This window comes from Tenrec ecaudatus, chromosome 4 (genome assembly GCF_050624435.1).
Source record: "Tenrec ecaudatus isolate mTenEca1 chromosome 4, mTenEca1.hap1, whole genome shotgun sequence".
In the NCBI taxonomy this organism is placed as follows: Eukaryota; Metazoa; Chordata; class Mammalia; order Afrosoricida; family Tenrecidae; genus Tenrec; species Tenrec ecaudatus.
The window spans coordinates 61,984,886-62,002,014 of NC_134533.1; the positions used below are offsets into that span (position 1 = coordinate 61,984,886).

Below are 17,129 nucleotides of genomic sequence, written 5' to 3' on the forward strand. Positions count from 1 at the left end.
ACCTCCAGGGCCCCGGCTCTCAAGAGACTGCCTGTCTGCTGGGAATCTACCCTTTGCTTTTCTTTGCCAGGGAGGAAATACATCACAGCTGCAGTCAGAGTCTGTCTGAACTTCCTGGAGCCTCTTTAGAACAGAGCAAGTGCTCCCACCCCAGCCTGCCTTTCTCAGCGGCAGGAGCTTGGTCAAGCCCTCAGCCTTGGGCAGCTTGGGCCACCCCAGATAAGGAGTGCACTCTCTAAGGGAGTGTTCGCTAACTAACCATACAGAGGACTCACTTGGGAAGTTTGACAAATTACCGATCCCTGGGCCCCATCCCCTACAGTTCTGATTTAATTGGTATGTGATGCTAGGGTGTTAAAAAGTTCCTTTTGATTCAAACATGCAGCAAAGCTCGAGAACCATTGCTGTCAAGAATGAGCTTGCCTCCCAATTTATGATCTACTGACAGCAAAACCCCGTTCGATTTGCTTTTCACAAAAGTACCATTTCTTAAGACTTGGAAGCACAGTTGGAGTGGCTCCCAGTTCCTTCTGGCTCTCCTGAGTCCAGAGCAGGTCATTATGATGGGATAGATTTTCTATCTGATTATGTGCCATGCATTGATCTCTTAACCACAGAGTCTGGGCTTTGAACTCATCTGCTGCTCTGAAGGAGAAAAGAAAGATTGCCTGCTCTGGTAAAGATTTAGTCTCACAAAACCCAAGGGGCAGATATACTCTGTACTGTCGGGTTGCTATGGGTCAGAGTCAACTCAATGACAGTGAGTTTACATTTATTTACTTAAAATTGAGTTGTCCAGTTATTAAAATAATTTATCTTGCTTATTCACAATTGAATTAGGGAGGAGCATGGAAGAGTAGAAGGAGCCCTGGTGGCTTAGTGGGCTATGAATTGAGCTGCTAACCACATGATCAGCGTTCAAAACCCACCAGTCACTCTTCAGGAAAAGATGAGGCTGTCTGCTTCTCTGAGGGTTTAAAGGTCTAGGAAATCCAAAGGGCCGGTTCTAGTCTATGAATTGGAATCAGCTTGATGGTAGTGAGTTGTGCTTGTGGTTGTTTTTAATAGTAGAGAAGGCATGCGTTTTAGAGGCAGACCGACTTCAAATCATATCATAGCTGAAATCATAGTTCTGTCTCTGTCTTTGTAAGATCTTTGACAGGTAACTGAACTTCCCCAGTCCCTCAGGTTCTCCAGCTGTAAAACGGGGATAGTGTCTCCTTCTCAGAGATGGTTTGATGATGAAGTTAGATTAAATATGATAAATGTCTGGCGCAAGAGGTAGTGTTCCCAGATATCAATTTGCCCCAGACTTCCTGGGAGCGGCAGAGCTGTTCTGGTGACAGAGAGGCTGCCTGTCCTCCACTTTCAGGCTGCTCTCTGGAGTCCTTAAGTCACAGAAAAGTCTTGGTGCCTGTGAGCTATTCCTTCTGGATCAGAAGCCACACCTTCTCCAGGATGGGAGTTTGGCCTTCGGTCCTGGCTTACACTTTTCTAAGGCGCGCTGGTGGGGTGGTAGTTAAGGGGCAAGGCTGCTAAATGGGCCCAGCCGCTCTGAAGGAGAAAGCTGTGGCAGTCAGCTTCCTAAAGATTACTACCCAACAAGCCCCGCCGGCAGTTCTCCTCCGCCTTTTCAGGCTGCTGGGAGTCCAAATGGACCCCCACTCTAGTGGATTTTGGTTTCATTTCTTAGAACTGATGTTTCTTTATATGAAACAAAAACTTAAGACTGTTGTCTGAGCAGCTCAAATATGAGAAAAGAATAGATCTTACGTATTTCATGCAACATGTGACTTAAGTGTGTATTCATAACTAAATTCATTGTATTTTGTAAGTTGATGGTTTGGTTGTTTTGTATATATCCACAACCCTAAAAGTTTATATGTTCAAATTGTTTAAAATGAAACTTAAAGAATTCTTATATTCTCATTGACAATGGAAGAACTTTCTCTAAATAAAAATATAAATTCAAGCTTGCAGCAGCTTGCTGGGGGTCAGGGAGCTCCCGATAGAAGGAGCAGGGAGACCATTGGCATAGGACACATGCTCTCTGTGTTCCTTCTGGGCCCTATGACCTGCCTCGCACTGGGCTCACAGCTCTGCTGTGATTCTCCACCTCTTCTGCCTGCTACAGCAGTCCCCTTTGGAGGGGATGATCTTTGAAGTGCAGGCCTCCCCTCAGTCACCAGCGAGGTTCGGACTTCATGACACGGATGACATCAGATTGCCTTTTGACTTTTGTCCGTTTTTATCTTGCTTGAGAAATATATCTGAGCAGTGGCCACGGTAGACAGAGGGAAAGGGCTGGGTTATCTATGTTGTTATTAGGTGCTATTGAGTTATGTATGATAGAAGACAACACTGCCCAGTCCTGCAGTGTCCCCACCATTGTTGTGTTTGAACCCATTGTTGGAGCCACCGTGTGGATCTGTCTCATTGAGAGTCTGTTTTCTTTTTTCTTTGTGCTGATCCTCTACCAAGCAAGATGTCCTTTTCCAGGGGCGAGTCTCCTGACGTCGTATCCAGAGTGTGTGAGACCAAAGCCTGCCTCCTCTGGTCTAAGGAGCATCGTGGCTTTATTTCTTCCAAGGCAGATTTGTTTGTTCTTTTGCAATTCCCAGTACTTTCTAATAATCTTTACAGGCACCATCATTCAAATGCACTAGTTTTTCTTTGGTCTTCCTTATTCATTGTCCAACTTTCACATGAAGATGAGATGATTGAAAACAGCATGGCTTGCGTCAGGCGCACTTCAGTCCTCACTGGGACTTTGCTCTGTAGCACTTTTAAATAGGCCTTATACGGATTTGCCCAATGCAATATGTCCTTTGACTTCTTGATTCTGCTTCCATGGACTTGACTGTGGATTTAAGTAAAGTAAAATTCTCAACATCTGTCTATCAGTGATGCTGTCGATTGGCCCAGTTGTGAGACTTTTTGTTTTTGTTATATTTGATAATCCATACTTTTCTAATATTCCTGTTTCCCTTATTTTAAGGATATAAAGAGCGAGGCTCAGATTTAGGGGATCACTTGCCCAAGGTCAGATATACCAGCACTGGGCCTGGAACCCTATCTTCTAATTCAGTATCTTTGCAAATAACTAACCTCTTTTCTGCATCAGATGAATTGACTCATTCATCATTCCAGATTGGCTTTTTTCCACCACCCAGCAAACTGCCAGATGGGTTCTTACATCTTCCAGGGGCTATGAGTACAAGGAATACACATGGAATATATAAACTCAAAGGAAACATAATTGTCCAGTCTGCTAAAAATCATACAATATCTGTTAATCCAATTGTGAATCCTCTTTGTATATTGATGTAGCCAGGAACAGATCCTTAGAATCAATGTGCTATATGTTAGACTAAAGAGAATCAGCATAGGAGATAGTTAACTCCTCCGAGTGGAAATGAGACCCTGTTTCCCAAGGTCCAACATTTGAGCAGGTTTAATAGGAGGATTAGGAGCTCATCTGAAGGGATGAGAGGAAGAGAGACTATTTAAGGAGGAGGAAGGTGGTGTCTTGAAAGACTGAATTATGAAGGGTTTGGTGCTCACAGGAGATAGCAGGGATGCCTGGCAGGGCAAGGACGGGGGTAGATGGCAGATGAACTAGAGCTGAGAATAGAGAAGGGATAGCCCAGCTTAAAAAGGGTTCCAAATGCAAAGCTAGGGATTTTGACTTTGAAGGCTTGTGGGGTGAAGTCGTGTATGACCTGTTCAATTCTTTCTCTCAGTCTCTCCTTTTAATGTTGCTAATGAGGCTGTTGCTATGCCTAATGCTTGAGCATCTGACATCAGGGATTTTGGAAGTCTTGTGGAAATCATTGTAATCCATCAGAGCTGATCTCTGTCCTGGAGAGGTGGCTGAGGAGAGGAGGGTCTCCCTAGGGACAGCCAAGTAGACAGGAGAGATTATTACCTGGTTCCCCTGGATGGTACCACCCATGGAGAGCTTCCTTCTCTCTCTCTCTCTCTCTCTCTCTCTCTCTCTCTCTCTCTCTCTCTTTCTCTCTCTGGCCATGGTTTTGGGGAGGAGATTTCAGAACCACTCTGTCACTCAGGTCCACGGTTCTGTGAAGGCTGGAGGAGTTTATCTTCAGGGTGGGGGCATTTTTAGCAGTTACATGATTTTTGACTTTTTAAAAAAGGATGTATGAGGTACTTTTTGCTGCACAAGAAACCACATCAAGACTTAGTGGTTGAAACAATCATTTCTTTAGTGATTTTACAGGTTGACAATTTGGGCTGATCTTCTGGTTGGGCCTGGGCTTGGTTGAGCTCAGCTGGTCTCCTTCATGTATCTGTGTTCGGTTGTGACTGAATGGTTTTTGTCCCTCAAGTGGGACGTCTGAGACAATTGAGATCTATTTCTACATGGACTCGTAGCTTATAGCAATCGAACCTGGGCATCTTCAGTCCTAGAGTTCTGGGAACAAGAACAGAATCCACTCAAAGCCTCTTCAAGTCTAAACTTGGAACTTGTTCAATATCCCTTTTGCCGCATTCTGTTGGCCAAAACAAGCCAAAAATCCAGCTTAGATTAAAGAGGTAAAGACTAGACTCCACTTCTTGATGGTACGGATCACAAAAGCATGGATGCAGGGAGGGGAAAAATGATGAACTCTACCACTCTAGCTGTCTGACTTTCATCACCAGAGAGTTGATAATTGGGGTCATCGCTTTATGATAAATAGCATATGAAGAAACTTTTGAATTCAAAGTCAGCATTCATGGAAGAACATGTGTTTTCACAATCATTATCTAATTTAATCCTTAAAATAATGATTTCCCCCCCTTCCTATTATACACAATGCAGAAACTGAGGCACATAGAAGTTAGGTAAAATTAGGTGACTTGCCCAAGGTTATTGGAAGGTAAACGTAATATTTGGGCGTGTGTGCCTGACTGTAAGTCTAGAGCAGCTGCTGTCATCTCATTCTTTGGTATTTTGATGAGGTGAAGGGGAGAAGGGGGAGGGTGATACTGTTGTGTTCACTGCCATACCCAGTCTCTTTTCAGGCCATCTTCATCCTTGGGGACTGGCACCTTGCTCTACTTTGTAGGCTTACTTCCTTCTTCCCTGTGGGCTGACTGTTTTTAGAGTGAACCTAAAGAGTCACTATAATGTTCGTGGGACAGTCATTCATGAAGTATTAGTTTCTAACTAGCCGGATGTAGAACTTAGAAGTCTCCTAGGCTGAGGCATGTACTGGAGTCTGTTGCCTTTCTCCTAGTGCAGGGTGTGTGTGCATACAGGGAAGGAGGGGAAGAGGACAGGATGTGTGCAGGTGAAATATATGTACTGTACCAGTCATCATAGACTAGGGAGAGAAGCCCAGAAAATGATCTCTTAGATGCTGGGGTCAGACTCATTGTATTAGCTGCACCAAGAGAGAGACACTGGATAGGCCATGAATAGACAGAGTGGCCGTGTCTCTGGCTAAAACCTGCTAGCAGCCCACGGAGTTATGTAGTTCTGCTACAAGGTACTTTTAATGACTGGAGTTGTGCTCAGAGTGAAACTGAGCCTCTGGAGCCTGGCAAGCTATGGGAGCTGGGTTCTCAGAGCTGTGGAATTAGGTGTAGAAGCAGTAGGAAGGCATCTAATGGTCAGAACCAGAGTAGGATTGGACTTGTAGTAGCCTGGCTTGTGGGTACGTGAGAAGGTAGGGCTAGGCAAGAACAAGGATATGAAGAGGGTTTAGAACTGACCTGTAAAGCATGGTCATGTCCAGAATAGCTAGGGGTAAGTACAGGTAGTCTCTATGATAGAATGTCAGTGATAAAAAGAAGAACCTCATCTGTAAATATATTTATATATGGGGATGGGGAAATAGACCTATGTGCAGATATTTATAGGTTTAGTGTTAAGGTAGCAGATGGACAGACTGTACTCAAGTACTCAACTACTCCCTCAATGCAAGAACACTTTGTTCTATTAAACTGGCATTCCATGATGCTCGCCTTCCTAACACAAACAATGAAGACAAAGTGGGTGCATAAGCAAATGTGAAGAAAGGTGATGGAGCCTGGCTATCAAAAGATATAGTATCTGGCATCTTAAAGGCTTGAAGGTAAACAAGCGGCCATCTAGCTGAGAAGCAACAAAGCCCACATGAAGGAAGCACACCAGCCTGTGTGATCATGAGGTGTCGAAGGGTTCGGGTATCAAGCATCAAAGAACAAAAATAAAAATCACATAATTGTGAATGAGGGGGAGTACAGATTGGGGACCCAAGACCCATCTGTAGGCAACTGGACATTCTCTTACAGAAGGGTGGCGGGGAGGAGACGAGTCAGTCAGGGTGCAATGTAGTATCAATGAAATATACAACTTTCCTCTAGTTCCTAAATGCTTCCTCCCCCACCCCCACCCCACTATCATAATCCTAATTCTACCTTACAAATCTGGCTAGGCCAGAGGATGTACACTGGTACAGATAGGAACTGGAAACACAGGGAATCCAGCACGGATAATCCCTTCAGGACCAGTGGTGAGAGTGGTGATACCAGGAGGGTGGAGGGAGATGGGATGGAAAGGGAGAACCCATTACAGGGATCTACATATAACCTCCTCCCTGGGGGATAGACAACAGAAAAGTGGGTGAAGGGAGACATCAGACAGTGTAAGATATGACAAAATAATGATTTATAAATTATCAAGCTTTCATGGGGGAGGGAAGGGAGGGCAAAAAATGAGGAGCTGATGCCAGGGGCTTAAGTGGAGAGTAAATGTTTTGAGAATGATGAGGGCAATGAATGTACAAACGTGCTGTACACAATTGAAGTATGTATGGATTGTGATAAGAGTTATATGAGTCCCCAATAAAATGATTAAAAAAGAAAAAGAAGAGCCTCGAGATGGAGTGACACAATATTTATAACAATGAGCTCAAATAAAACAACGGCCAAGAGGGATGGTGCAGGCCCTGTGTTCCTTTCTGTTGCACACAGGGTGACTATGAGTCAGAACTAACTCAACAACAACGATGTAGGTTACGGTATGAAACACAGCTCATTTTGGCACAGTGGGTACTGACAGTTACCCTCCCTGCTGCGTGTTAGAAAGCCTGTGTCTAGGTCTTTTGTGTGGTCTGCCAGGCTGCTCTGACCCTGCTTTCTCTCCTTTTTCTCTCCCCAGAGCTCATCTCTTGTCCTGGATGTAAGTGTGTGTACCTTACCAGGGATGTAACTGAACATTTTTTTCTGCAGTGCTTTCCTTCTGGGCAACCCAAGATGGCCAGGGTAAGTTGGGACAAGGTAAGATGCCGTTAAACCCTTGCTTACATATCTTGTGCCCATGTCTGTCCATCTATTTCCTCATCTGACTTTTTACCCCTCTGTCAGTTTGTCCGTCCATCAATCACCCATTCATCCTTCCTTCCTTTCGTTCGTCCGTCCATCCATCCATCCATCCATCCATCCATCCATCCATCCATCCATCCATCCATCCATCCAAGGAATACATCTTTCAATTGGGGAAAGCCAAGTTGGAGTTTTCTATTAAGTAAGGATTACTATTTCTCCTTTGTGTAGATGCTTTGAACACAAGGCAAAGATGCCCCTTTGTAATGTGTCTCGTATCACTTCAAGGAGCTCTGGTGGTATATGGAGGAGGTTAGGGGTTGGACAAGATCAGAAGTTTAAAACCACCAGCTGCTTTGTGAGAGAAAGAGGAGGCCTTTCACTCCCGTGAAGACTGACAGTCTTAGAGACCCACAGGGGGAGTTCTACTCTGTGCTGTCGGGTAGCTTTGAGTCAGAAATGACTCCATGGCAGTGAATTGAGATGCTTTACAGGGGAGCCCTAAACACTAGGAGGCCTGGTGACACTGTAGGTTATGCACTGGGATACCAACCACAAGGTCAGAAGTTTGAAACCACCAGCTACTCGAGAGGAGAAAGAGGAGGCTTACTACTCCTGTAAATATCTCAGACTCAGAAGCCCACAGGGGCAGTTCGACTCTGTCCTCTGGGGTTACTGTGAGTCGGAATGGACTGGATGGCAGGGGTTTGTATTGTCTATTCTCCACTACTCCCTCACAGTTCTTATTGAGAAAATACAAGTACTGAGCTTTTATTTCAAATTTTCCTTTTTTAATTTCCACCAGCCTGGATTAAAATTTATTTCCCCCAGTGTGGATCAATCTTGCTACATCTAAAAACTAACACCCTCTTCCTGAGTTCCTGGAATTTTATATAACATACAGATGGATACTCTCCCCTTTATGGTTTCTGCACTATCACTCATTTACTTTATTGCTCCTATATCTCATTCTTATCGAATGCCTGCCTTGTGCCTGTGCTTGGTGTCAGGGAAACAGAGACTCGAGTTCTCTAACCTCAGGAGTTTAATCAATAAAGCTTGTCTAACTGTCCCTGTCTAGCCCCTGTCAGACTGAGAACAAAAGTTGTCAGAATCCACATCAATTTGGTGGCCTGTATCGTTTAGGCTGAGCTATGTACTTGGTAGCAAAGAGTCTGCCAGTTTTTATTATGTGTGTGAAACTCAAACAGGAAAAGAAGCATGTGATGACTGGTTCTGCTTTTATGGACTGCCCTTGGACTTGGTCTCATATGGTCAGTGGCTCTCTGAATGCATCATGGATGCAATCTGATTTCAAACAATGTTACTATCGCTTTTCATCAGGGGAGTCTTACTGGGAATCCCAAGTGATCAAACAGATGAACTGCTCTGGTGGTCACAGTACTCTGCCCTTTTTGCCCCCCTCTTGTCCCCGAGGTGACAAGTTATTCCCAGTCATAGCTTGAAAGCCACTGTACACAAAGGAGGCCACCCTATTGACTGCCTCTCAGGACAAAACTGACCCCCCAATTTCAACTCCGTCTTCTGCTCCCCCCCACCCCCCCGACACAACCACCCATCCACTGTGCTTATCCTTCCTGGCCGTCACCCTGCTACCTGCACGGCGCAGCATGCTCCTACTCGCTGTGAGCACCCGCCTCTGAGCATTCCTCCCCACACGCTCAGGCTGGACAAGGGGACTTTTTTTGGCTCCTCCTCCTCTCCACACATTGTTTCATTCATTCCATTATCAAACGCTTACTAAATCTTCTCGGTGAGCAGAGTGCTTCCTACCACTCAGAAACACCGGCATGATCCCAACTGTAAGATTGGAGTTGAGAAGTTTTGAGAAACTTACTTAGTGAGTAGCTGACCAGAGATGGAAATCTAGCCCTTCAGTTTCCACAGGCCAGGCTCATTCTGGCCCAGTATTTTACCTTCCCATGAATTTGGCAAGGACACTATAGTTGTGTAAGCCCTTGGGATTTTTTTGTGTTCTGCCAGACACAAGATGTTATGTATGTATTTTTAAAAAGATAATAGTGGAATCTCATCTTCAAGTTTCCTATGGTTCAGAGTGTCTGGGCCTTGTGTTTCATGCTTCCAAAAGTTTGTTTTTGAGAGATACCAGCTGACTCTCTTGCTCATAGATCTTAGGGATTAGTAGCCACTTGCCACCTTTGGCAGGCAGGACTCATGGCAAAGCAGAAGGCCAAACAGTTGCTGTCAGATCTGGTAGCAGGAGGAAAAGAAGGCTTTTCAGACCCCTTTGCTTCCTCCATCAGTTAATGGAGGTTGTGTGGGTAGGGCCATAATATAAAGTGGCATAGATAAGAGAGCTTAAATGTTTCTGGCAACAAATGTACATCTGATCTTGACACATGGACGGATGTGTGGATTGTGATAAGAATTGTACGAGCCCCCATAAAGTGATTTAAAAATATTTAATGGAAAAATCCTGCTATCTTTTCATTTCATTTTTTTCCCATGAACTTTCTGAAGCCCTCTCACAAGCATTATACTATATGTAGTGTATTTAGTTGACAAGAACTCCAGCTAGTGTCGTTTGAGGGGGTAAAGTTTGATCCCAATCTAATAACATACCTGAAAAGCGTATTATCCAACTTCCCTCAGTCCCTCTTCCGATGTTTTATATTTGCACTGGCAAGATGCTTGTTGATTGTTGACCAAGTGGAGGAGCAAATGAGAGCACTAGGTACTCTCAGGTCCTCAGGCATTCCTCAGTCGGGAAACACCCCAAAAGCTGGCCTTGAGAAACAGTGTCAGTTCTCTTGGAACCCAGCATGAGGTTGAAGTGATCCACCCAAGCTCTCCTCTGAGATGACCTTTGAACCTTGAGTCTTGAGAAAACTGGTTTTCTACATCATCTTTAAGTCAAATCATAGCTCTAGCCTTGGGCATGCCGTTCTCCTGAAGCATTACGCATGTGCATGTTGAGCAGGAACTTCCAAGATCAGCCTCGAGCTAGCTGTGCTTCAGGATAAATCAGTATTGTTTTCATTGTCCTTCAAGGCAGTGCTCTTTGAGATCCTTCATGACTGTTGTTTCTTATCTTTATTGTTCTGGAAACTTCTCCATGGGAATGTATAAGGTTTTTTCAAAGGGTGCTCGGAAAAGTGGGATGAAAAGATACTGTAATACCGACACTAATTTTTCAAATTCTCTTTTACACTAACTTTTTGAGGTCTTCTTGTATCATTATTAGCAAGAAGAATCTCTGGATGTTTTCTTGTTTGGAACATGTTTTACTCCAAATTTAAAACGCTGCTCCCATTTATGAAATGTACATTAAATCACCTTCAGTCAATTTATATTATATGATGTGATTGGCGTAATTTGATCTGTACCAGTCTGCTTTTACTCTCTCTTGGCTGTCTTTGATCAAGTCCTCCCTCTAGGGATCCCTCTCTTTTACAGGCATGTTGAATGTTCTGCTTTGCTCATGTGTCCCCTCTGTTCTACCTGGTAAACTTCTGCATGTCGTGTATTATCCACTCCGCTGTCATCTCTTTGTGAAACTTTTCCTGGCCACTCCTTGGTTGAGCTCAGGGAGACCTCTCTTTCCTCAGCACTAGGCGCATCCTTTTATGACTGCATTATCCATTAATTAAGGTCTGCCCCCACCTAGGCTGGGAGGCCCTTGAAGGCAGGGCCCTGGCTTATTTACACAGATGCCTTCAGGCTCAACAAAGGACCCACTTGGTTAGTGAATAGCCCCTGTTGTTATTGTTTGGTGCCGTGCCTCCCTCGTGATTGGTCCGTTTCAGCCCATGGTTGCAGCCACAGTGGGAGTCCATCTTGCTCAGTCTTCCTCTTTCCCCACTGATCCTCTATAAGGAAGATGTCCCCGCCCCCCTACTAACATGGCCAAAGAATGAGATATGAAGTCTTGCCATCCTTGTCTCTAAGGAGCATTCTGGCTAGGCTTGCAAGACTGATTGGTTCGTTCTGGCAGTTCATGAAATGTTCAGATTCTTTGCCAGCAGCCCAATTCAAAGACATCAGGTCTCCTCAGTCATTATTCGTAAGTCACAGGGCACATTCCATTACAAGCTCCCCCTGCCATTCCCTGGCAACTCTGCAGAATTGGCTGACCTTTACATGGTGGAGCCTCAGGACCCAGTCGCCAGTGTACTTGCTGACCTCTGTACTTGACTTGACAGTAACCCCAGAACTCTCTGCTTCCAGAATTGCTCAGAATGCAAGGAGAAGAGGGCAGCACACATCCTCTGCACCTACTGCAACCGCTGGCTGTGCAGCTCCTGCACCGAGGAACACCGGCATGGCCCTGCCCCAGGGGGGCCACTCTTTCCCCGAGCCCAGAAGGGGTCGTCAGGTACCGAACCTCCCTCTCCCCACCAGCCCCCATGCCCCAGGTCGGCATGGAACTCTAAAACCCCGAGGAAACTGCTCTCTGACCTGGTTTTCTTGTCCAGGGAGGTAGGGGTGGTCTCAGAACCCACCCCAAAGGGAGGAGGTTTCCTCCAGAGTCAAAGCAGGGGGGTGTAAGGCTCCCTCTGTGAGAGTGGGTGAATGTGGGTGTGATAGCACCGGGGTTCCAAATGACCACAGACGCTCGTCAAGCTCCCGCCCTCTGCTTAGAACAGCCAGGCCGCACTTCTCTTTAGTTACTTGATTAATCTTTCAGCCTGGATATGGTTTGTCCATTTGTCCTTCCAGCACCCTTTGTTTTGAACGAAAATCTTCTTGAAAAGTCTTTGCTAAAGGCCCTCGATGATGGAAGGGGTTTCGCCTTTGTCCAGCCTCTGGGAACTAACATTCATGACCTTGTGTCGATAGCTGGGGATCTAGCAAGCCTGGTCATAACAGAATCCAGGCCCGTGAGGAGGTTTAGGTTAAGTTTTGGAGGATTCCTTGTGCTGCAGGAGACCCACCTGCTGCAGGACCAAGTACCGCCCTCAGCCTCTGGTGGGTGGTAGGCTGCATGGGAGGCAATGGTGGGCACGTCCAGAGAGATGGCAGAAATGACAAATGCATTCCAGCCGAACCTTGTACTTTCCTTTGCTTCTCTGGACCTCATTGGCCTTGGAACAGGCATCTTTTCTGCGAGTACTATGTCTCCTGGATGCCCATTGAGGGCTGAGAGCGACTCCGTGACTCTAACCCGAGAGTCTACCTCATCTAGAAAAGCTCATTTTCTCCTTCTTCTCCGGCAGGAGTGAATGGTGGTTCCGGGGACTTCGCTTTGTACTGCCCTCTACACACACAGGAAGTGCTCAAGCTGTTCTGCGAGACCTGTGACGTGCTCACATGCCATAGCTGCCTCCTGGTGGAGCACAAGGAGCACAGGTGCGGCTGGCTGCCTGAAGCGAGTGCAGGACGGGGAGAGCTCTGGCTCTGGGCTCTCCCAGCATATCCAGATCTTGCCCCTGCCTAAGCCAACCTGCAGTCCCTGGGCTAATCCGAAGTTTTCTCTACTACCGTTGAGGAGTTTCTTTGGAGAAGGCCTAATGGGCCAAGCACCTGCAGCATCTCTGACTGTGTAGATATAACTACAGTCCCCAGGGGCCGGGCTGAGCTCTGCATGGTCCAGATCCTTGTTTGGCTGGCATTCCCAGACCAGGCGCTGCCCCTCTCAACTTTCTTTCCCTTTCTCTTCCCCTAGGTGCAGACATCTTGAAGAAGTTTTACAAAACCAAAGGATGCTTCTGGAAAGTGTGACTACCCAGGTGGCCCATAAGAAATCCAGCCTGCAGACATCTGCAAAGCAAATTGAGGACAGGTAGCACAGGCCAGCCCCATCCAGAGCTGGGAACGGTCTGTTTCCCTACGTCCTCGTTCACAATATCAGACTATCAGATGTAGAGCCTTTGAAATGGACGTACCGTTAAATAGATGTGGGAAAGGCCCTAAAAGGTGTATATCCTGGCCTTGGAAGGTCCCAGGGCCTGGGAGGGGGGTGGTGTCTTAGGATCAGCACTTGGTACCTGAGGTTGACCTCTGTCAGGGTAAACAGAGTGAGCCTGGGCCAAATTTCACTTCTGCAAGTGATCATGAACTAACCAGACGTAGGTGTTTGAGGACGTAATAAGTCAGTAACAATCTCCCCCTTATCACTCCCTTGTTTTTCATGTAAGTCTACAAATGACATGCCTTCATTGGTATTTTACATAGGTAGAATCAGTAAACTCTGAGAACTTGTGTGCCAGGCTTTGAGTTGGGTATTATATGCACATTATTTTGTTCAAATCTTACAGTTCACTGAGGTAGGAATTGCCTCCGTGTCACTGATGAACTGATGGGCAGACTCATGTTCGGAGACTTCAGGTGACCAGTCTGAGATCACACAGCTGGTCAGTGGGTTGGGCTTAGAAGTTATAGCTGCGTGACTTCAAAGACCATATGCCTGCTTTTAAAATAGCAGCTCTTTTGTTGTGTAACAACATACCCTAACCCACCCCCCTTTCAATTCAGTGATGTTTAGTATATTCACAGAGTTGTCCAGCCATCACCAGTTTTAGACCATCTCCAGCACTACAAGAGGAAACACACAAACAAGCACTCTCAGGTCCTGGCAACTGAACTCTCCTGTCCCTTCTCATGCTCTTTTTACCACAAGTGGTTTTTCGAACACCTTCTTCCTTAAGGCAGAAAATTACATGAGATCCTGCCCTCCTCCTTCCTGATCCTGCTTCTGGTGCCAAGTGAATTGGGAAGCTGCTGGTTTGACCTGAATGTGGATTTGTGATTCACCTAGAGATAACGAAGTCCTTCCACTGGACCTCTCCCTTTGCAATGGAAATAGTTCCTTCTGCTGGCCTTTCTCCTCTCGGGGATGCGGCGTCCGATTCAGTCAGTGTTCACACTGACACCTGGCCCCACTTGCACTGGGTTATCAAAGGATGGGCGGTGGGAGGACACGTCTCTTTTCTCCTCCAGTTGGTATCTGCCAGGCCTCAATCTCAACAGGCAGCCTCCAGTCACAGGCTCTCTTCCCACAGTGGGTCTGGGGTACAGGGCTCACCACGCTCTTTCCCACTCTCTTTACAGGATTTTTGAAGTGAAGCATCAACACAGGAAGGTAGAAAACCAGATCAAAATGGCCAAGATGGTTCTGATGAATGAGCTGAACAAACAGGCCAACGGGCTCATAGAGGAGTTGGAGGTACATCTGGATAGATGGCTCACGTGGATGGGCTCCATGCTTTCCCTCGGGTCAAAACCCAGACAGCTATCAAATGATGGGCTCAGGGCAACCGGAGCTGGAGTTCATACGTGCACGTCCTCAGCTCTCTGCTGCTCCCTGTATCTTAAAATGCCTGCTCTCATCTTGAGAGAGTGGCTCAGTAAGGTCGGGGAAGTCATTTCAAAACTCCCAGCAGTGCGACTGTTGTTAAGCAATGCCTTTCTGGGTCTGGGCCATGCCGGATCATAGCCTTGCAAGAGAGAGCCGTGGAACCGTTTCCTTCTTCAGAAGATGTTGACATTCATTCATTTCCTCCTCGTTACCTGCTCCATGATTTCCCTATGCAATCTGGACGCTCCTTCTCCCTCACCCTCGGGTCTTGCCATGGCAATACTGTCCGTCCTCCTCCTCTCGAGGACACTGAGCCATCAGATCCCATCAGTGCTCACAAAGACACAGCAGGTCGCAGGGCTCAAAGACTTTGTCTCCTTTGTACCCAGGGCATCACTAATGAAAGGAAGCGGAAGCTGGAGCAGCAGCTGCAGAGCATCATGGTTCTCAACCGTCAATTTGAGCATGTCCAGAACTTCATCAATTGGGCTGTCTGCAGCAAAACCAGCATCCCTTTCCTTTTCAGCAAAGAACTGGTAAGAGGACGTCAGACTTGTCAGTCTATACTCGCAGCTGATCAGAGCCTCATCTCTGCTCTAGGGGTGGTGGGGCAGTCCCTGACTTCCTTCAGAACGGATAAAGACAGTAACTTCATCTATCCTTCAGTTAATCAGTAGCATTTACGTCTTTCACCAAATGCTATGTACAAAGGATCAGGGTTCTGAAATGGTTCTGCCTTCCTCCCAGGCAACTCACCAGGGAGGTGACAGTTGTTCGTCTCAGGTCATGGACTTGGCTATTATCCTAACAGTGTGTCTTTCCCATAGGAAGTTCGTGTGGATGAAAGGGTGGTGGTGATGAGGATAAAGAGGACAGGAAGAGTGTTGAGGATGGCAGTGAAGTTTTGGTCTCGGGAGGAGGAGGATGCCCAGGGGAAGCAGCAAGATCTCCGAGAGATGTTGATGGGGTTTCCACTGGAGCATGTTGAACTGCAGATTCCTGCAGGTTATGTGAGAGGAAATGTGTAGCAGCTACTTGAACATAAGGACCTGGAAGGGTGAAGAAAGGCTAGGGTAGGAGATAGAGACTTGGGAGTCACTGAGCTATTGGTAGTAAAACCTTGAAAGTGTGTGTGGAGGAAGGGAACAAGAAGTCTGGACCCCAGAAAAATAGCATCATTGCCAGCCTAGGTAGCAGAAGAAGAGAGAAGAGCATCAGGAGAAATAGGAGAGTGCAGTGCACAGGAATGACCAGCGTCTCACACTTTAAGTGACCAGTGTTGTCAATTCTATGGAGGTGCAGGATGAGTAGTCTTGAGATCAGGAATTAGGAAATCCCAAGTGACTTTTTTAAAGGCCTTCTTGTAAAGTGGAACAGTCCATAGACAGGTCACGGAGGCAGAGGAGGTAGCGAGGTGAGGAAATGGAGCTGGAAGTGAGGAGAAGGGAAATAGGAAGGTGGCTTGAAGAGGAGGCAGAGTTGTGGGGAAACAGTTTTTTAAGAATGGAAACCACGTGCCCACATGTCTCTTAGGGGAGAGGTTGGAGAAAGAGAGCTGTGGAGTTAGCATGCTGAGCAGGCAGGAGGAGGTGGGATCTGAAGTGAACGGTTAGCCTTAAACCAGAGAGACACTCCTGTCCAGGAAGGGAGCAGGCCAGGAAGGGAGCAGTGTGATGCAGAGAAGTTTGAAGGTCCAAGGGGTGTAAGTTGGTAGGAGTCTGCTCTTTCTGGTCTATGTGGAGCAAGCGAATGACAAGGTGAGACATTAGGTAAGTGACAGGGTGGAGAAAAATACAGATTTTCAAAAGTCACTAAGCACAGTGTAAGAGGAGGCGAACCAGAGACAAGGAAAATGATTGGAGCGTGCCCTTGAAGTAGTCGAAGGTAACAGGGCTTTGGGATGGATGGATTGACCAACCTTTAGGAAATGGTGATGTAGAAGGCATAAAGAATCCTAAATGAAAACGATGGGAAGCTGGAAAGACTCTATGGCCTGAAGAGCAGGGCTTGGAGAGAATTCCATGAGGTTGGAAGCCATCCTCTGACAAAGCATGTACTAGTTATGTGGTCAGAGATCAGACTGTTGAAGTTTAAGGTCTCATGGGTAGAACTGTCCTAGATGATATGTCTAGGTATGTTTACTACTGAAAACAGAGGGAAAGGTGACTGGCATTACTGAGACCAAGCGATTAAGAGGCAAAGGTGTTGCTTGGTCTACTAGTTACCGAGATGATGGCAGGGTAAACGGGACCCATGCCATAGTCCTAAATGGTCAACTGGGTGATAGAAGATAGATGACAACAACGAGGGAGGGAGGAAGAGGGCAGGTGAATAGAACGGAAGGGGGTTTCACCTGCGGGCAGAAGAGCTGCAGTGGGAGCTCAGAGAACATTTGCCCACTTAGAAAAAACATCAGGTTATGGGACAATGACTACAACATCCTCGAGAGGGTTTCCAGAGAAACGAGCTGAGAGAGAATTACAAATCATTTGAGGTCTGCAAGAGATGAGGCTGTCAGGGTTCTGGAGACTTGATG

At 46.4% G+C, this 17,129-nt stretch overlaps 1 protein-coding gene across 1 annotated transcript in view; it reads left to right on the plus strand.

The window, feature by feature from the left end:
- TRIM66 (tripartite motif containing 66) overlaps nucleotides 1-17,129 on the plus strand; it is a 71,402-nt gene that overhangs the window by 26,364 nt on the left and 27,909 nt on the right. The window contains exons 3-8 of the mRNA XM_075546122.1: nucleotides 7,151-7,254; nucleotides 11,524-11,671; nucleotides 12,513-12,645; nucleotides 12,962-13,078; nucleotides 14,347-14,461; nucleotides 14,983-15,129. Of these exons, the coding sequence (XP_075402237.1) occupies nucleotides 7,151-7,254; nucleotides 11,524-11,671; nucleotides 12,513-12,645; nucleotides 12,962-13,078; nucleotides 14,347-14,461; nucleotides 14,983-15,129 (764 nt within the window). The remainder of the gene's footprint in view (nucleotides 1-7,150; nucleotides 7,255-11,523; nucleotides 11,672-12,512; nucleotides 12,646-12,961; nucleotides 13,079-14,346; nucleotides 14,462-14,982; nucleotides 15,130-17,129) is intronic.